Raw genomic sequence first — 21,365 nt, forward strand, 5'->3', positions numbered from 1 at the left:
TTTTTTTTAAAAAAAGAAAACTTGAGATTCAATATTCAAGGCCAGTGATCAGGAGAGAATGTACAGATAACATTCAAATAGTGAGACAACACAAATTACAGAGAAGACCATTACATGAGATAGAATCCAAGAAAAATTACAGGTTTGAGTCAGTAGGATGGCGTAAGTAGGACTAGAAACTTTTTATATTTTAAAATGCTGAAATATTCAAAAGATTGCTATGAAGTAACTGAATAGATATATTTGTTCATTATTACTAAATACTTTTTTTTTAAAAAAATCAAGTTCTATTCATTCACAGCAAAATACATAAAGTAAAACTGACTGCAGGTATTTTTCAATATCTAACTTTGTTGTTTAAGGACATAAAACTATAAGGAGTTCATTTTGTTCTGCAACCCATGCTATACTAAAATATTGAAAAGGAATGTAAGAAACTGAATGAAAGTTCTCCAGGATGATATGACAAGTGTAAAGTTTATATTCTCTGATACAATTCTAAATGGCTCTTTTATACATGTACCATAAAAATAAAACAACAGTTTTAAAGTACACATTTTTGTAAAACTGGCTAGTATAAGGTACTTTTTTTAAAAAAAAAATCATTACACAAATGAAGAAAGGAAATGTTTACATTCCCATTTCCACATTTATTTTAATGAGAGCAATGCAGTCAAAATATCATGGTTACAACAGTGGCTATAGAACAGGAGAATACAAATTAAAAGAGCTGGAGCAGAATCAGTTTTTTGATCAACTTCCAAACTTATTTTATTCTGTTATACTTGGCATATTGACATTAATGTCGATATTAATGTCGCACCAATTCTCGTGTGATTAATTTCCAACTATAATGGTCCCCTAACAACTTGAATAACATGTCAGGCAATTGACTAAAAAGGATACTTTGTCTTCCTTTCTGTGAATCTTAATTCCTCATTTCCAGACTTATAACTGTTATAACTTCCATATCCTCCTTCATTATCAAGTATTATATCTTTTTTGTTAGTTCTACAATAAAAGCATCTAAATTTTGCACTCAGAACCTAAATTCTATGGTGAAATAGATCATTAAGACAGAACAAATAAAGATATCACTCAAAACTTACAGTAGATATTACAATATAGAACTATATAAATATATCAAAAATGGAAGAGTCAACAGATAATGGGAATTATTAAATATGTATGGACAATGATGGTAAAGTAAGATATATAAAAGGAGTGCAAAGTGAATGAATCTTATAATATATATACAGCCAGAAGAATTAAAATGGGTTTCTATTATAGGTCCAACACAATTGCTCAAAAAGAATAATTTTGCAGCCAATGTTTCTTTATCATCAAATATAATCCCAAAATTGAATTGGTTAACAAGTATCAGATATTAAAGATGACTGAACTACATTTTAACCGGGTTTATTTTAAAAAAACCTAATTTACCGTTCCATCTTCCATCAGCTTCAGACAAGAGCCAAAATCCGCTAACCGAATATGTCCATTAACATCCATCAGGATATTATCTGGTTTGATATCCCTGTGAACAAAATTCATTTGGGTCATTCCATGTTAAGTGTCATTTTATCAACTTAAGTCTAATAAAATATTTTGTACTTCAAACACTTTGCATATAGATTTGGGGCCAACTGAAATTAAAATGCATATTGCAAAGTAGTCATAGTTTGATGAAACCTTAATCACATGTATTTCTATCAATTAATGTGCACCAATTACAATCTGTATACATTTACATATTAATGATGTGATACCAATAGTAGTGATCTGTAGTATTTGTACTTTTAGGTAAGACATGTTAAATCAGTGTTTCTCAACCTTGACAAAGTGCTGCATCAAAAATAATATTACACGATACATGCCCTATGTGGGTGAGGAGATCATGAATATCTTCTAAGACTGTACATGCTACATGTGATTTCATAAACTACTTTCTAAAAATAACTTAATATTCCATTATACATTTTTAAAAATATTTATTGAAGTATGGCACAAAAATAGATTAAAATAAAACTACTAAAACCATTTTAAATATAATGCTTTAAAATTCAGATATACTGAATATAATGGATAAGTGTAAGTGCATTCAAGTATAATTGTTATACATTGTTTTCTTCTTCCCTTGTAAATGTTATTCCTTCGAAGATGTTGTTGATTACTTAATATGCCTTCTCTAGTTCATTATTATTATTATTGATGATGATAAGGTGTTGCCTACATACTGGATTCATAATTTTGGTTGTAAATATATGAATGTTGTAACTTCTAGATGTTGCTTCACAGTATCTTTCCTGGATATCTTCATCAGCAGAGGAAGCAACAGCAAACTAGAAATTCAAATCTATTGGAAAGCAACCTATATTAACCAAATGTTCCACTACAAAATTATCACCCAAGCTCCCACAAGAGGAGCTATATAGGAATTATATTCAGACAAACACATATTTCAGCAACAACACCAGAAAGAGGAAACAGACCATTTGTACATCTTCCAACAAAATGGATACCCACACAACCTTATTCGAAAGAATCTGACCGTTCAATCCACTATAGTACAACCAGTATAACCTATGAAAAGGATAACTCTTCCATAATCAAAAACATCTCAGAAACGACCAACAAAATGCCAAAACTACATAGCATCACTGTAGCACACAAACCAACTAAAGCCATCCAAAATAGCTTAGCCAAAAGACCCAGAAGCCCAAGGGGTGGGTGGGGGAACAGATGTTATCTACAACTTAAAGTGCAATATTTGCAACAGCCTATATAGGACAGACAGGCAGAAAACTAGCAGAAAGTATCCATAAATACCAATTAGCTTTCAGAAGATATGACAAAAACTCAATCTTACATGGACAAATTCAACCACAGTTTCAACCAGGAAATTATTTGCATCACAGACCAAGCAAAATCCAAACATGCTAGATTACCTGAACGCCTTTTCTCAGCACGGAGATGGATAATCCACGCAGTGGGTTGAGACTGTATTCCTGGCCAATCAGATCAGTCAGCCAAAGTTGCCACGCCCCGTCATGGACCATGATCCTTTAGTCTTGACTCGAGCGCAGCCATTGACTGACAGTAAGACGTTTTGGCTCCACTAAATATACCCTATTATTCTAGTCTATAAGGGTGGGTGTGGATTATCCATCTCCGTGCTGAGAAAAGGCGTTCAGGTAAGTCAACGCCCCTTCTCCAGCACTGGAGATGGATAATCCACGCAGTGGGACATACCAAAGCCTATTGTCCCTTGGGTTGGGGAATAGACTGGTCCCGTGTGCAACTTTGGTCTAGCACCTGCTGGAGAACCCTCCTACCGAAGGAGGCCTCTGCAGAGGAGTACCTGTCGATTTTGTAATGACGAATGAATGGAGAGGGCGAGGCCCAAGTGGCTGCCCTGCATACCTCTTCAATAGAAGCCTGCATGGCCCATGCTGCTGAGGTGGCAGCACTCCTTGTGGAATGGGCTGTGATATGCTTGGGGACTTGCAAGGACTCCGCCTGGTATGCCCCCGTGATGCATGCCCTAATCCACCTACCGATGGTAGAGGACGAGACCTTCCGGCCCCTAGTAGCAGGGTGGAAGGATATGAAAAGCGCTTCCGAGCGTCGGAATTCCGCTGTGCGTGAAATGTAATGTCTTAGTGCCCTGCGTACGTCCAAGGTGTGCCATTGTTGTTCCAGGGGATGAGCTGGGTTTGGACAGAAGTCTGGTAGGACTATTTCCTGTGATCTGTGAAAAAGGGAGTTGACCTTTGGAATGAATGAAGGGTCTATTCTTAGGACTACCTTGTCCCTGTGAAAATGGCACAGGTCCTTCCTCATTGAGAGAGAAGCTAACTCGGATATCCGCCGAGCTGACGTGATGGCTACCAAGAATGCTACCTTATGGGTCAGATAGCGAATGTCACATGTTTTGAGTGGTTCGAAGGGCGCTCTGGTAAGAGCTTGTAGTACTCGTGGTAGTTCCCACGATGGATACCTGTGCACGGTTGGCGGTCTGATGTTTGCAGCCCCCTTGAGGAAGGATCGTATTAAGGGATGCTTGCCCAAGGATTCACCGGGGCTGGCAGAAAGTATAGTTGAGAGGGCGGCGATTTGCCTGCGCAGTGTGTTTGGCGAGAGGTCCCTCTCTAGGCCATCTAGTAAAAATTCTAGGATCTTGGGAATTGTGATCCCTTCGAGTAACAATTCCTGTTTAGAGCACCATGATTGGAAGCTTCTCCACGTGGCCTCGTAGATACGGTTCGTGGAGGGGCGCCTTGATGCCTGTATGACCCTAATTACACCCTGTGAGCAAGCCCCCTTGGCTAAAATTGACCGTTCAAGAGCCAGACGGCTAGTTGTAGCCATTGTGGCTCTGGGTGGGAGATCTCCCCCTGCTTGAGGGAGATCCTCTCCGGAGGAATCCGCCATGGATTCGTGCGGGAGAGACTCCTCAAGTCTGCGAACCAAGGTCTCCTTGGCCAATAAGGGGCCACAAGGATTACCTCGGCCCTTTCCCGCAGAATCTTGCGTACTACCGCCGGAAGGAGAGGTAAGGGTGGAAACGCGTACAGGAGCCCCCTTGGCCATGGGCTCCGTAACGCGTCCGTCTGCTCTGCTCCCTTGGATGGGAATCGGGAGAAGAAGCGAGTTAGGTGGGCATTGGAAGGAGAGGCAAAAAGGTCCACCTGGGGAAGCCCGAAGCGGTGACAGACCTCCCTGAAGATCCTCGGGTGTAGTTGCCACTCCGAGTGATCTATTGTTGATCTGCTCAACAGATCTGCTTGGATGTTTGCCTCCCCCGATATGTGGTCGGCCTTTATGGAGGCCAGATTTTGTTCCGCCCAGGCCCCCAGTAGGAGGGCCTCGGCCGAGAGCGAGCGAGAGTGTGTGCCCCCCTGACGGTTTATGTGGGCCTTGGCTGTCACGTTGTCCGTCAGGACCAGTACGTGCCTGCCTTTTATGCTGCTGTGAAAATGCCTTAACGCTAGGTGAATAGCCCGCAGCTCGAGCCAGTTTATGTTGTGTCGGAGATCCACCGCTGACCAGCGGCCCTGTGTCCACTTGGTCCCCAAGTGGCCTCCCCAGCCGAATAAGCTCGCATCTGTTGTGACTACTACTCTGTCTGGTTCCCTGAAGGGGGACCCCCTGAGGAGAGCTGGAGATAGCCACCACCTGAGGGAGTGTCGTACTCTCAGAGGTATGCCTACCCTCTTCCGGGATGCACTGATTTGTTGTCTCTGAAACGGGAGCATGAACCATTGCAGTTCTCTTGAGTGCAGCCTTGCCCAAGGAACTATTGCTATGGTCGATATCATCTTCCCTAGCAGCTGGGAAAGACAGACCAGCGTCACTGACTGACCGCGGCTTACCTGTTTTACGGCTTTCTTTATGCTGCTGAGGCGTTCCTGTGATAGGTACACCTTGCATTCCTTTGTGTCTATGACCGCTCCCAGGTGGAGTATTCTCGTAGTTGGGGTTAGATGGCTCTTTGGAAAGTTCACCGAGAAGCCGTGGTCCTGCAGCATTTTTATCACTAACTTTAGGTCCGCCCGAGACTGCTGGGCGGACGATGACTGGATTAGAATATCGTCCAGGTAGCACTGGACTCTGACTGGTACGTTTCTTAGTTGTGCTGCCAGAACCGCCAGAATCTTGGTGAACACCCTGGGCGCTGATGACAGGCCGAATGGAAGTGCCCTGTATTGAAAATGGTGCCCCCTGTAGGCAAACCGTAGAAAGCGGCGGTGAGCCAGAGAGATAGGGATGTGCAAGTATGCCTCCGTGAGGTCGATCGATGCCAGAAAATCCCCTTTCCTTACGCTTCCAAGGATGGAGCGTAGTGTCTGCATTTTGAATTTGCGGTATTTTATGTAGAAATTTAGCCTTTTCAAATCCAAAACGGCTCTCCAACCCCCCGAGGGTTTTGGGACCACGAAGAGGATAGAATAAAACCCCTGGTCTCTCTGGTTCATAGGCACCGGCTCTACGGCCCGTATGTTTAGAAGGTGCTGAACGGCCTCGTTCATGAGCCTTCTCTTTGTTGGGTTTGTGGGACAGGGGCACGGGCGGAAGCGGTTCGGGGGCTTTGAGAGAAATTCTAGAGATAGACCATGACGTATGGTGTTCCTGACCCATACGTCCGTGGTGGTCTCTTCCCACTGGGGAGCAAACCCTGCTAGTCTGCCCCCTATGGGAAGGTCTGGGCGGGAGTCATCTGGTACGGCGGAAGGGGCGGTTGTTCCCCCGAAAGGGCCGTCTTCCCTGTGTTTGCCTATGTCTTGTGTTCTGTCTGTCCCCCTGTCTTTCCCTATCCTGTCTAGCTTGGAAGGGTTGGGAATTTTGAAAGTAGTTGACCCTGGCTTCCGTACGAAAGGATTGTTTCCTTCCCCAGGAGCCGGGTCTCTTGTCCTGCCTTTTAAGCATGTGTTTAAGGACCTTGCGCTTGTCCTTGTTCTCTGTCAGGTATGGCGTTAGTGCCTCACCAAACAGCTTTGCCCCTTGGTACGGAGCCGAAGCCAATTTCCACTTGGATTTGGTATCCGCCTGCCAGTTCTTTAGCCAGAGGATGCGCCTGCTCGTGTTGTTTGCCGCCATTGCCTTGGCTGAAAACTTGGTCGCTAAAAGTGTTGCGTCCGACGCATATTCCGTGGCCGCTACCATTTTGCTGAGTTCCTGGTGAGTGCGTATATCCTCCATGGGAACCCGGCCCTGTAACTCACGGAGCCAACAAAGTGTGGCTCTGGAGAAAAAGGACGCAGAGGTAGACGCCCTGGTAGCCCAAGCTATTGCCTGGTGCGTTCTCCTGTAGTTGGACTCACTCTTTCGGTCCTCGGCTTTAAGAGCCTCAGCAAAATCTCCTGATATGGCCGTGTCCGATATCAGGGGACCTATGGGTTCGTCCACCACCGGCACCTCCAATGTTCCCTCTAGCTCCCTTGCTACGTTAAATAGCTTCCTCTCCGCATTGCTAGGAAGCGGTAGGGAGGTTGGCGCTGCCCACTGTTTCCTTATTGTGTTTAGGAACATGGTCGGGCATGGTATGCGGTGTTGAGTGGTTACCTTTTCGGCGAACGTCGGCTCAGCCTCCGTGTCAACTGTGACAGGCTCCGCTGGTGTCCCATGCCCCAGATGGGCTGTGGCCTCAGCCTTGCGCAGAATAGTAACAAAAAGAGAAGGGTTAAACAGGCCGCTGAAGGACGGCCCTTGAGGTGAGGTGTCCTCCTCCTCCTCAGACATTTGAATCCCTTGTGACGTACCTGGCTGGTCCAGGTAAGCTTCCTCAGAGACCGACGAGTCTGAGATGGAGGAGAGGTCCTGATGATCCTCTGTTTCCTCCCGATGCCTCGTTCTAAGTCCTAGAGGCTTGGCTTTTGAAGTTTGAGCCCTGGCCTCAAATGCACGGTCCACTGCCTGTGCTATTAGGGTAGCTAGCAGATCCCCTGTCAATGCAGGAGGAGTGACCATTGCCTGCGACCCTGCAGGTGCTGTGGTTAGCATGGTCCTCGGGGTTTCCTGTAACCTCCGTGGGGAGGGGGATCGGGAGAGCGATGAGAATTCGCCTATCCCACCCTCTGTTTGGGACTGTGATGAGTTCCCTAATGACCAAATGGCCCGTGGGGATGAAGGGAGACCCAGCGGTAGGTCAGGACCTATTCCCCCATTCTGCCTATTTTCAATTCTGGCCCTTTTCTGGGCTCTGTCGAACTCTTTTTCTAGGGCTTGGTGTCTTCTGATTGCCTGTTTGTCAGCCTTCTTTGATGACTTCCTTGCAGCCTTTCTAGGGGCTGCAGAGGATTCCGAATCCTCTGAAGCAGGTGCTCCAGAGGATGAAGGCGGGGCTCCAGTGGAGGGAATGATTGCTTCCTCCATTCTCCACTAACGCTGGGCCGCGATAGGGGGGACCCAGGTAGTAGGAGAGCTCCAACTTTGAGTAAGGACAGGCGCACTACTGGGGGCGTCTGGAACTCAGGAGCAGACTCTGCAAAATTGTCAGAGTTAGTCACTGTGCACGGATAAGAACAGGCACGCTAATGGGAATGCCTGGAACCCGGCTTGACTATGGTGGGTAAGGACAGGCACGCGACTGGGGATGCCTGGAACCCACCACTAAATCCAGAGGCGTACGGGCCACTAATGGGGGACCCGAAGTCTGGGAGGAGCCAAAGGCAACTAAACACAGTTAGTTATGAAAGGTTCTTATTTACTTTAGGTAGAAGACACCAAGTCCTGGAACCAGTAGCTATGTGTCTGATTTGAATGTCTCTGAATGAATAATAGATGCTTTAGTACCCCAGTACTGCTTGCCTATTAATTCACTCCAGCGGCTGAACCTAGCTTTCTTAAGGAACTTTAACTCCCCTGTTTGGACAAAAAATATGGCCGCCGCTGCCAGGAAACTACTGCGCATGTGTTAACAAGGCTGCCTATGCCACGTGCGGTTGTAACAAAGAGCTGCGCGTGCTTCCAGCTGTGCAGACAATGGCGCCTCGTTTAAAAAATCCTGAGCAGCCTGGAGTGAAAAGACTGCTCCTTCGCACGCCAGCTGTTTCCCTTAATCAATCTCCCTCCCAGCATGCGTCCCCTTTGTCCTCCGCTTCCCTTGCTAACTGCTTGCCTTTCTGTCTTTTTTTTTGTTTGTTTGTAAACGCGAGGGGTTGCCCGAGCCTCCCCGTTTGTTTAAGGCGGCTGCCGGCTGCTGGAAGGTGGCTGGGGTTGGTTAGGGAGGGGAGTTAGGGATTTCCCCCTTTTAAGTGGGGGTGGTTTCCCCTGTAGGAATCTGACTTCCTGAGTTTTACAATTTAGCAAGGAAATTTTTGAGTGGTCAATTAAATTGAATTAAATTATCTCTAATTAACTTTTAAACTAAGCAATTTCAGCTACTAGAAAAAATCCCCCCTAATGGAAAGGAACTATACCTGCCCAGGAGCCAAAAGTTGTAGATGTCTCGCATGGCCAGATCAGTCAAGACTAAAGGATCATGGTCCATGACGGGGCGTGGCAACTTTGGCTGACTGATCTGATTGGCCAGGAATACAGTCTCAACCCACTGCGTGGATTATCCATCTCCAGTGCTGGAGAACCTGGCATTCAGACAAATCAGACACCAACTGGCAATTTAGTTAAAAGAGGCAATAAAAAACCTAAGAAGCAAACAAGGAGTAGAACACATCCCCTGGAGCAGTCAACATTCACATAAGCAGAGATTAGCACTAGCAATCAGACAGAAAACAATATTCTCATTAAGGAACCATCAGTGAGAAAACTACAACCAAAACTATACTCCCCAAATCCCACACTCACTTGCAAATATGTAATTTTACATATTTGGATAATGAAATGTCTGCAAGTAAATAATCAAACTCAGGCAGTTTATCTCTGAACTATAATTATTCTCTTCTATTAAAAATGACTGGTGCAAGGTCACCAAGCTTGCCTAATGCCTAAGAGGGATTAGAGCTCAAGTATTTCTGTTCCTAGTCCAATACCATAAACCACTACATCAAACTGGCTCTCATTTGTTGTGACACCACTATATTAATTCTAGAACTAATAAGGATGCATGTGTGTGTGTACACACACACACACACACACACACACACACACACACAATCTCAAAAAGAAATAGCAATTCAACTATGAAATATGCAATACTCAACATATACATTATAGTGTAGAGGTTCCAATGAACAACAACATTGAAAACATTTCTTCCCTATTCACATGAATTATGCACAGATAAAGAATCTAAACTATTTTGAGAATTAAGTATCAACAAATGTTTGACTTTTTAAAAGAATAATTATTTCTAGGTAGCCAGCATAATTGAATTTCACTATTTCCCCACAACTATGACATAATTTTTGTAATGGAATATATTGTCATAACACATGCAATTATTTATCAGGCAGTCTGATTTATCCTCTTAAGTACTGTTCATTCCAAGCATCTGTACACATTCTATAGGAAAGTTTTGCAAATTTAATGAATCTGCCCCATTATCCTTAAAAGTAAGAATGCAAGATTTGAGGCTGAGGTTAATTAAATAAAACGTGCTCCTAAAACATAGCTACCTCTTAAATCAGAATTCTTATGCCAAAAGAACTACCCTGAAAATATTAGAATTTCTGCTCTATGTAATTAAGATGCAGGCACACATATAAGTATACAGCAAATTCCAAAAGAATTTGTTACATTCATTACATTTCACTGCTGATATAACAGTCTCTGGAAAAATAAACTATTTTAATTTAAAAATGTGTGAGGTGAAGGTTTTTAAACACAATCTTATAATCTTATATATTTCTCTGCACTTTTTCTAGGGTCTCAATATCTTTTTTGATACTTGGTGGCCCTAATCTCCAGCTACTGTTATTAAATGTCAGTTTCATATGACTTAATTGAGGAGAAATTCAGCCAACTTGGCTAGCATAACTGAGACTTGCAGAGCTGGGTGGGGGGAGGTATCTAGATTTTGCATTTTGCATCAGCTATAAAAGTAGGGAAGGAAGGATGGCAGATGTCATCTGGAACATTAGTATGTCTTTTGGGGGCTTTATCCTAGAAAAACAGGGGCTCTAACTGAAGTTGGGCCCTTGGGAACAGTTCAATTTGTTGCTACCTTACTGATTTCCCTGCTATACAGCAACATCTTTATCTGAGCTGTTAAATTCCACTGGTGATAGCAGTTGAATCCCAAGGCAATAGTTTTGAGGGTTAACATGTACCTGGATAGTGTTGGATTTGGGGTTGTTTGGGACTTCATGCTCACTATGATAAACATGGACTTGTCCAAAATTATTGATGGACTAATGCATGTTTAAGATTATACATTAGATTTGATTTTTATCTGAGGACAGTTGTACTATGGTCTGAAGGTAAAGGCTATTACCATTAGTTCTTTGCCACGGTCAGATCACATTCTGTTCACTTTTTTGCTTCTCCATCTAAACATACTCCTTGAAGGAAGGTAAAACCTATTAGATGAATCTGACCCAAGGAGACTTGGAGAAAACTCTTGGAGAGTTTTTTTTTTCTGAGGATCTGATGGGCTCTTCACCTAAGGTATGGTTTTCTAGCTAGAATTGGCAGTGACACAGGCCTTGGCTGGGAGTGCTCTTACATGGCCTCTATCAGTATACCCATCTTTGAAAGTTAAAATATCTGAAGAGATGACTAGAATGATATTGGAGGAAGAGTAAATCCGATTGAATGTATGTTAAAAGTTCATGTTAGAGATTATGTCATGTTGATAGGAGTGGTGAAACACAGTTATTCTCACTCTTCTCACATCCACCAATAAGCAACCAGCAATCCTTTATCTAGTGATCTACTTCTTGAAGGGCAGGAATGAGCATTAGGATCCTCTAATGAGTCTCTGTGAAAAATATTCTAGTTATCTAGCAGATAAAGTTACTCAGGTTTAGCTGGAGTGAAACCCCAACTGGGAAAGTTTGACTGAAGTGGCAGAGGCATGGTTATACTTGGTTATCTGGGAGAAATTTAAACCTGTAGTTGCTGAAAAAGTAAACAAATCATCAATAATTAATCTGTTTGTTAGATCCCTGCTCTTGCTGCCTTGTGAAGGCCACTTAGGAGGTGACATGCTTTTGGGGTGCTTCTGCTGGCCTTGAAGGACAAGATAGTATACTCCAGTGGTGGTGAACCTATGGCACGCGTGCCAGTGGCGGCACTCAGAGCCCTCTCGGTGGGCACGCACACCGTTGCCCCAGCCCTGCCTCCCCCCGTGGTCCCTCCTCACCAGCAGCCCCCCTGGAGGAGAGTTGCCCCTGGGTGTGGCCCGCACAGAGCAGCGCAGCCAAGGACATAGCCGGGCAGCAGGGACAAGACTCCGTTCTCATGCCCCATAGCATGCAGATGATGCTGCGTGGTGTGGGTGGAGGGCGTGACTGCCATGGCACTGCAGGGCTGCCTGGGTGATCTGCAGGGCTGCCTGGGTGATCTGCAGGGCTGCCTGGGTGATCTGCGGTGGGCCATGGAGGCAGTGCATGGCCCTGTGGGTGGGCATGGCAGGGGGCGGGCGGGGGGGAGCAGGGAGGATGAGCAGGGGCAGGGGGGCAGTTTTTGGGCACTCGGTCTCTAAAAGGTACACCATCACTGGTATACTCCCTACTCAGGAGATCACTGTTGAACCCAACTGTTCTGGACAGCTTTTGTGCAGTCTCTGCTAAAATATATTTAAGGGTCTGCCTATCTCTGACAGTGTCAGCCTGTCCCATGCACTCTGACAGAATTGGTTTGCTTGCATTCCATTAATTAAGCAATATCATTTAGAACAGTGGTTCTCAACTTTTTTAATACCGCGACCCCCCAACTGGTCATAAGTCGAGGACTACTCAACTGGTCGTAAGTCAAGGACTACTCAACTGGTGCAGCACCGTTTGCAGAATGGGACTTTTGGTGGGCTCAGCAGGGCAGAGACAGCCTGGACAATTCCTATTGGCTTTTGAAGCCAATAGAATTAGACTCTATTCAAGAGAGTCTATTCTATTGGCTTTCAAAAGCCAATAGAATAAAAGGGAGTAGCACAGCTAAGGAAAAGGGGGAAAAAATGGCGGACTGCGTTGTTTGGCGACCCCCGTGAAATGGTCGTTCGACCTCAAATGGGATCCCGACCCACAGGTTGAGAACCACTGATTTAGAAGAACCCAAGAAACAGATCTTCTCTGATGCAACACCTGCAATTTGGAACAAGATCCCCTGTAGATTTGTACAGCTGCAATTTTGCCTGCCCTCAATCTTTAAGAATTTGGTCATTCCCACCCCAGATCTTCATTAGATTATATGGGTGCCCCAGCCTCTAAGTAAGTGGTTGATGTGATGGGATAGTATATTTTACTTTGGATAATGGTTGTTTTTATGTATTTTTATCTATGTTTGTGGAGTTGCCCAGAATAATTTTAGAATTGGGAAACCTTGAAATTATATAAATCAGTCAGTCATTCAATCAATCAATGCTTTACATTAAAATACAGTAGTACAATATTTCTATATTAAATGAACACACATGATCAATAATGGCAAAATGAAAAAAGATTAAGTAGTCCTTAAGTAAGATCATAAAATGTGCTAAGCCAGATTTGTTTTATCCATTGTTTGTTTTACAAAGTACATCCATGTGATCTCATACTATATATTAATCATAAAGCCTATTTTATAAACTACAATGACTGGGTTCATAAAATCGACTAAACTAAATATTATGATTTAGAACAATTTTGGAAGCCAGTTAATATTATCAATATTAAAATGTTAAGGAAATTAAAATAACAAGAGATGAAAATCATTTTTGTGTAGCACTGTACAGTTGTAAAATTCAATCTTTAAAATCCATCTAGAACTAAACAGCAAGTTAAGCCTACTGTTTAAAAGTGAACACATAGTTCCCTTTGTTAAATTGATGATTTTCTAATGACAAGTCTTAAATGCATTATTGCAGGACTTTAGAAAGGTCTTTAAAACCAATTTGATTAGTTGCTTATGATTTGGAGTTTTATTGATTATGATTTTAGAACTAGATGCGTGATTTTTTTTTTTAGTTTTGCTGCATTTTTATTACCTTAAATTTAGTAGTATTTTTATTGTTATCTTGAATTTTGAGCCTTAATATGTGGCCTAAAATGTATGGTCACAAAATGGAGGCTGAAATTTAGAAAGCTAACTATCTGGCAATTCATTTTATATGATGTACAACATGAACTTGATTTATATTAAAGGCCAACAGAAATTACCCTGGAAACTGGCAGAACACTATAGCTGCGGTTCAGTTAATAATTCTGTAAATGTTTCCTTTTCCATAAGTAGGCAGTTGCCAATTTGTTTCTCTAGAAAATAGCATAGCTGGCAATATGTTTTTTCATCTCTTTCTACTAGCACAGCTTTATTAAATAAAATAAAATGGAAATAAGTCATACATCTCAGAAAAAAAGGGGAAATGTAGATTTAAAGAGGAAAAGAACCCCTTGCCTTATTGGCATGATTTGTATTAACTGAAATCCAAGTGATAAAAACTGTCATTTGGGATATAAAGTGATCTATAAAACAGGAAAATACAGCACATTGGCAAAGTTGCAAAAAATTAGGAAAGCATGAGAAGTCTTATGAAAAGAATATAAGCAAAGTAAGAAACATGCCTGCAAAGACCTAATCTAACTAGCTGCTATTCTAATAGTGGCAAACTTAACTATCTGAATATGGAAAATATTACATTGGCATGTGGCAGTTAAATGACTACTTAAAAGCGAAACCTCCTGTGGTACCTTCAATATACAGACAAATTGAAAGGCAGTCTTCTCCCTTTGTATTAACTCTCTTTTCAGTTTCATTCTCTTCCATACAAAATTATAATTAGTTCTTCATATTCATGAATTCCCTTGTTTATATTGTTTTTACAGTAGCTTCTTTATTTTCACATCACTGCTGAAGAAATGACTAAAAATATCTGTCATTCAGCTCTCTCTCTCTCTCTCTCTCTCTCTCTCTCTCTCTCTCTCTCTCTCTCTCTCTCTCTCTCTCTCTCTCTATATATATATATATATATATATATATATATATATATTTCCTTTCTCTCAATTTTTTAAAATATATTTTATTAATTATTTACAATAACAATCTTTAGTGCTTAGTGAACAATGTGTTGTCTGGGTTCATATATTTAAAAATAATCAATAATAATTAATTTCTATAACTGATCAATATGTTAGTTGATAATATATTTCCTTGATCCTCTCTTCTTCCAGTAATATTCTCCTTTTGTCTACATTAAACAAATATAATTCTTAATACTTTCAATACATACCGAGTTGGGTGTAAACATTTTTCTTGTATTTGTACATATAACTATAACATTAACATACAGTATAACATCTTTTCTAATCAACTTGTTTCAATTGTATTTATAGGTCATCTTATTAAATCATTATATGTCCTGTTTTCAAAATTATTACTTAAGCTTAATTTCCCCTCAGTATTGAAGCCACTCTTATCAGTCGTAATTTTCTCAAAATTCATTATCTTTGAATATCCAAACTTTTCATTCAAATACACCATCTCAATATTTTTACATTTCATATATTATCAAAGTATTATACTACTTATATACCTTATCCCTCTTACTATAGGGCCCCTTTATGTCCAAGCTTTATCTATTCTTTTAACCATGTTCAAACAAGTATTTAATCATATAGTATACCATCTAGCAATTTTACTATAGGGCTTCTTTATACCCAAACTTTATATTTTTAACCATATTCAAACAAGTGTTTAGTCATATAATATTCCACCTGGTAAATTGAATCACATTTCTTAAATCTAATTCTAATCTTCTTTTGCCAGGTTGCTTTCCAAATCAATAGGTTTAGCTTGCCAGGTGGTATTTTGTAGATATTGTTGGGGATAAAAAAGACAAATTAAGTAGAATATTCGTTTTTGTCTCCCATGCTTTAATGATTCTCCTGACAGCTCTTTAATCCATTTTATTAAATCTTCTTTTTTGTCCTCAAGTTTGTTTTGAAGTTCCTTTGCTGTAGCAAAATTTTGCGGATTTTCTTTTGTTTGTTTTAAGTTGTAGTTCTCTTCATTTGTAACTTCAATATTTAAGTCATTTTCCTCTGATTTGTATTCTATTGTCTGATTTATTTGTTCATTCTTTATCATCATTTTTTGAGAATTGTTTAATTGTGAGTTTAGGTTAGAGATATATTCATTTATGTTATCTAAGTTGTTTTTAATCTCATCATGATTTAAGACAATTGTCATTTGAATCTGTCACAGCACTGCATATATTTTCTCCTGGAACATATTTACTTTGTCTTGAATCATTGTTCCTGCAGATCTCTGATGTTCCACGCTGGGGTCTTCAGCAGGAGGTGTTAGGGGTGGTTTTCTGTCACTTTTAGATAAATATACAACATCCATTTTGTCTCCTTCTTCTAAGTAGTTATTCACCGATACCATAGTCTCTTTAATTAGCTTTATCAAACCAGCCCATCTTAAAATCCAAACAACCAAATCTTGTGTAGTTCTTATCTTTATATATGGTTTTTGTAATCCAATATGTTTCCAATTATCAAAGCATCACTGAAAACAGTATTTTGTAACAGTTCTTCTTTCCAGGGGTCTTATGATTATCAGCCAACCAAGATTTCAGTCCAAAGTGTTTAACCACCTGAAAGCTTGCTATAGTTTTCTCTAATCCTCCAGTAGGTGTCAGTAGCTGTTCTTTTTCCAGTTTTTAAAGCAAAGACTCGTTGTTGTTGTTGTTGTTATTATATAATTTCATCAATACTTTTTCAGGTATGGAATTTTAACAGTTGTTTTAGTTTTCAAATTTATCCAGGCTGTAGTATTTTTAACCTCATTTCAATAATTTTTGGTTTCCCATAGGGTGGAGGTGTAGTCCCCTCCCTTTTCACTTTGGGAGGATTTTTGCTTCTTGGGAATCTTTTCCAGGAAATCAGATACAAAATAGGAGAGAGAATATTGAATTCCTCACCCAGTTTCAAGCACGCTGTTCACCGTTGTTCTGATTAGTGCCTTTGGACTTTGGCTGCAAGTAGTTTGGGCTGGTCACTGAGGTGTGGCCATCCTTTCTTCTGTCAGGTTAGAGGGTTTCCCCCAGATTGAGCGGGAAGACCACTGTTGTTCTGCGATCACCAGGGCACTCCACTTTCTTCGTCACCTCTCCGGGGCAACTTTAGATCCATTTAGGATACCCTGGCAGGGTGAAACTAGCCTTGGGGTGCGGAGATCCGCAATCCCTCGGCTGTGCACTATGGTGCAAAACCGGAAGTCCTTTCTCTCAATTAAAAGGCATTGTGGAGTTCCTCTCTTTCAATTCTCTACTCAACACAGAATTTACAGTTAGGGTTATATTATGGATGCAGTTATATTATCCCTGGCAAATAGCAGCCTGGCTGCATTTAAATATCTCCAGTCAAAGAGAGAGGCCAATATCTCTCAATAATTAACAGTAAAGGAACAGACAGTTAAGCAATGTGCACAGACCAGCACTTGGTAGAGCAATCATGAAGGCCTTGAAAAAGATATTCAGATGCTACAATGTGCCTATATCTATAAAGGTCAGAACCCTATGGAAGTGCAAGTTAGATTTTGAAGCAGCAGCATATGAAGAGTATTGATACTGTTGAAATTCTGTGTCAAAGACTCCTGAGAATACCCTTGACAGCTAAGAAAACAAACAAATGGATCACTGAACAAGTCAAGAGTTCTGAGGCACAAATGATCCAGCTCATACTTCAGACACATTTATGTGAAGACCCAATTCTCTGGAGCTGGGAAAATGAAAGGGGAAAAGAAGAAAACCAATAGTAGTCAATTACTGTAGCGATGGGTGCACCACTGGAAAGAACTGAAGGACCAGGGACAGATCATCATACAAAAAAAATCTATCTATGTGGCTGCTAAGAGTCGACATCAATACGATGGCACATACTACAGTATTTCACTGTTCTTCTTGTGGAGTTTCTTCTAAAGTTTTTCTGGGATGTGCTTTTCTGAAGTTCTACTAATTACTTATTTTTCTCTTTCCTTTTCTGTGAGATAACTTTTAAGCCACCATGTCTTTTTTTAGCTTTCCTTGTTCAAACTAAGTCCAGAATTTTCATTTATTTATCCTAAGATTGGGTTCTAGATCCTTTAACATTCTGCACAACGTTCTTTTGATTCACGTTCATTTGTTCATATGCTTCTTAAAAGAACTGAATACTCAATAATGCCCAATGCAGAGAAAAGTAAATATATATAATGTGAGTAAACAAGGAAAAGAACATGGACATGTATGCAAGTCTGAACGAAACATTCTGTAAAGTATATACAAAATTATTTGTAATCATGTTCAGCTTACATACATTATATACTTCTTACAATTAGGAGCTCTGCAGCAAAGCACATAGGAAGTCAAAGTGTTAAATAAAATAAAGTAATAGCAACATCAGATGCTTGAGGATTTTAGTTGTTTGTTTTTTACTTGACCAAATAAAAAGATGACTTGAACTTGCATGAAAATATATTGTGCCTTATCACCAATCATGCACAAGTAAAAGGGGCAAAGCACAGAAAGCATGGTTCAGGAGAACTTCTAAACCAGTGGTTCTCAACCTTTTTAATGCCGCGACCCCCAACTGGTCGTAAGTCGAAGACTACTCAACTGGTGCAGCACCGTTTGCAGAATGGGACTTTTGGCAGGCTCAGCAGGGCAGAGACAGTCTGGACAATTCCTATTGGCTTTTGAAAGCCAATAGAATTAGACTCTATTCAAGAAAGTCTATTCTATTGGCTTTCAAAAGCCAGTAGAATAAAAGGGAGTAGCACAGCTAAGGAAAAGGGGAAAAAAATGGCAGATTGCATTGTTTGGTGACCCCCATGAAATGGTCATTCGACCCCAAATGGGGTCCCGACCCACAGGTTGAGAACCACTATTCTAAACTATGAACTTAAATACAACTTATCCAGAACAAGGTGACACTTTAAACCAAACAAACTAAAAAAAAATTATCCTATTTTATCCAAACTCATTCTATGTATGTTTCCAAAACAATTAATTAAAAACCTAGAAGAGTATAAAAAGTAGGACAAAAGATTTTCAGAGTCATGCATTTTGTATATAACTAGACTTTTAATACATCTTGAATCTTTCAGGTTATCCATTTCTTCTTTTTGGTCTATAGTCAGCATGTTAAATTAGATTACCGTATATGCCGGCGTACAAGGCGACCCGGCGTATAAGACGACCCCCGTCTTTATCGCCGGGCCGCATTCCTAGAACGTCGTCTTATATGCCGGAAACTACCAGTATTTCTGGCGTATAAGACGACCCCTGTCTTTGGCGCTGATTTCAGCGCTCGCGGAAGTCGCCTTATACGCCGGCATTTACGGTACCATAATCACTCTCTTGAAAATAAGAGAAAAAAATTATCCTCCTAAATTTAGTTGCAGAAATTTGTATCAGAGCTTCATTTTATGGCTGTTTATATCACATATCCAAATTAATTATTATATAAGGAATCCCAGAAAATATTTAAAAAGTATATATGGTAAAAACACATTTGTATATATTGTGCTGAACAATACAAATATACTAGATATTATTAGAAAGTTTAAGACTATAATTGCATATTTATCTAACAAAACTATCAATCCACTTGTTTGAAACTAATTTATTCTTTCTAGAGTAATGAAGTAAATGAAATATGAATGAAAATCTTGCATATATGGCTGTAGCTATAAATGACTGGCAACCTGACTTGGCTACGGCTCATACTGTTAAAAATATTCAGCAAAATTGTACATCAATTTCTGTCAAAAGAACTGTACATTAATAGATAATACTATCCTCATTAAGCTAATGTTTAAATATTTAGTTCTTTATAAACACCACTTTAATTAAAACAGCAGACACTAATTCACAATGAGAAATATAATCTATTGATAACATTTACCTGTGGACATAATGTAGCTGATGTACAGAATCAATTGCTACCACCATTTCAGCTAAATAAAAGCGAGCCATTTCTTCAGGTAACCGGTCCTCAAACTTACTGAGCAAGGTAAGCAGATCTCCACCAACATAATAATCCATAACGAGGTACTAGGAATGTAGAAAACAATTTTGATAGAAACACAAATATGCATTAAATATAACAAATTGGTTAAGACCAAGAGCTGCCTTCTCAGAATCAGAAAGGTAAATCTTCTGGAAACAGGTTCTTTGTATATCCTTCATCTACAACATCTCTTTCAAAAAATTTGCCCCAATATTTTTCTTTTCTAGAGAAAGACTATATAAGAAGTACAATAATGCTAGAGCAAAACACTACAGAAGAGCTTTGCTATCAACAAAAAATATTCTGTGGCTTATTCTTCCCTTATATCTATCCGTCATCTGCTACAAAATACAAAAATTAAGCACAGCAATATCTAATTGCTTGAAAGACTGGAGTGAGATATGAAGTGTCATGCTACTCTTCAAAGTTATATAAAAAGGCAACTTTAAAAGTATGGCTAATTTACATATAGCTAATTTATAAAAAATCCACTTCCATATCAGTTCTTGGGATCATATATTACTAAGATCTGATGTATTTTGACTGTAGCATTTTTTAAAAAAAGGAGTAAGATGGGCAGATATTCGAAACTGTAATGACATTCATACATAATATTCAACAAAACCTTTTAAAAAAATAATTGGGTCACACTACTGTAGCACTTCACACGTGGCTAACTTCTTGTGCCATGAGAGCTGGCCAATTGCGGCTTTTAAATCCTGCTAGAAGTAATGTCATGTGCTTCGATAACTCATTTCTCCATTATGAAATTATGTGCAGATAATACAGAAGATACACATTTTTGTCTATACAATGGAACAATTAACAACTGCTTGTGTGGTGGCACAGCAGCATAATTGTTACTTAACTATTTTAGTTATCAATAAACAGTACATTACAAGTAAACAGGTAAATTGAAGTTAGACATTATGTTCAAAAGTTACTTTTAAATAATACTCACTAAATAATTTTCATCCTGGAAGGCATAGTGCAATGTTGTAATCCACTGATTATCCCCATTCACCAAAACATCCCTCTCTTCTCGAAAACAAGCTGTCTAAAGGATAGATAAATATAATTATTATAAACAAAATGCAGAGTCATTTAGAGTTCTTTTCATTTAAACAATAATACTGAAGATAAAGGAAATAAGATTATCATATAATAATTTTTCATTACAACTATGATAATCCAAAGCAAAGAGGGTATAAAATGTGACTAAAATAATAAAAATACTTTTAAAATCATAAAATTGCAACAACAGTTCTTGTAAAGCTACAGCTGCATATTAAAAACAAGAATGGCAGGAAGTATGAAACACAGCTACATAGTCTCAATGTCTCAAGTAAATTACTTAATGTCTCAAGTAACGGTACTACTATCAAAAACACACTGTCCTGGGTTGCCGCATAGTAAATCCTGCATAGATAGTAAATGAAGCACCCTCAGAATAGCATTCTTCCTATAACTTAATTACTATGATATAAGAGAAAAAACAATTATGAGGAGACTGCATATTCTGAATTTACCAACAGTTGGATTCATTGAATGACCTGTATTATGTATAGAATTAATATGTCACAATCAGAACTAGCAATTAAGAATCTTACCAGAATTAAGAAAATGTAAAAAATGTAAAAAAAAAATCAAAAGAAATATAACAGTTTTTTCCTAATTAAAATTAATCAATTTAGGCAGAAGTACTTTTTTTTGGTGTATCAAACATCTTTAATCATTTAATGTGATTTTCTGTCTTGATTTAAACCACTACAAGGAGCA

The 21,365-nt window shown here is 39.8% G+C and overlaps 1 protein-coding gene across 7 annotated transcripts in view; it reads right to left on the reverse strand.

Moving 5' to 3' along the window:
• The window catches only part of CDC42BPA (CDC42 binding protein kinase alpha), a 154,519-nt gene that overhangs the window by 81,901 nt on the left and 51,253 nt on the right, over nt 1-21,365 (reverse strand). For all 7 annotated transcript variants that reach the window (XM_039341746.1, XM_039341747.1, XM_039341750.1 and 4 more), the window contains exons 4-6: nt 20,548-20,643; nt 19,482-19,630; nt 1,444-1,537 (exon numbers count right to left, since the gene is read on the reverse strand). In XM_039341746.1, coding sequence (XP_039197680.1) covers nt 1,444-1,537; nt 19,482-19,630; nt 20,548-20,643 — 339 coding nt within the window. The remainder of the gene's footprint in view (nt 1-1,443; nt 1,538-19,481; nt 19,631-20,547; nt 20,644-21,365) is intronic.

Source organism: Crotalus tigris, unplaced genomic scaffold (genome assembly GCF_016545835.1).
Source record: "Crotalus tigris isolate CLP2741 ecotype Arizona unplaced genomic scaffold, ASM1654583v1 scf7180000017771.5222438, whole genome shotgun sequence".
Taxonomy (NCBI): Eukaryota; Metazoa; Chordata; class Lepidosauria; order Squamata; family Viperidae; genus Crotalus; species Crotalus tigris.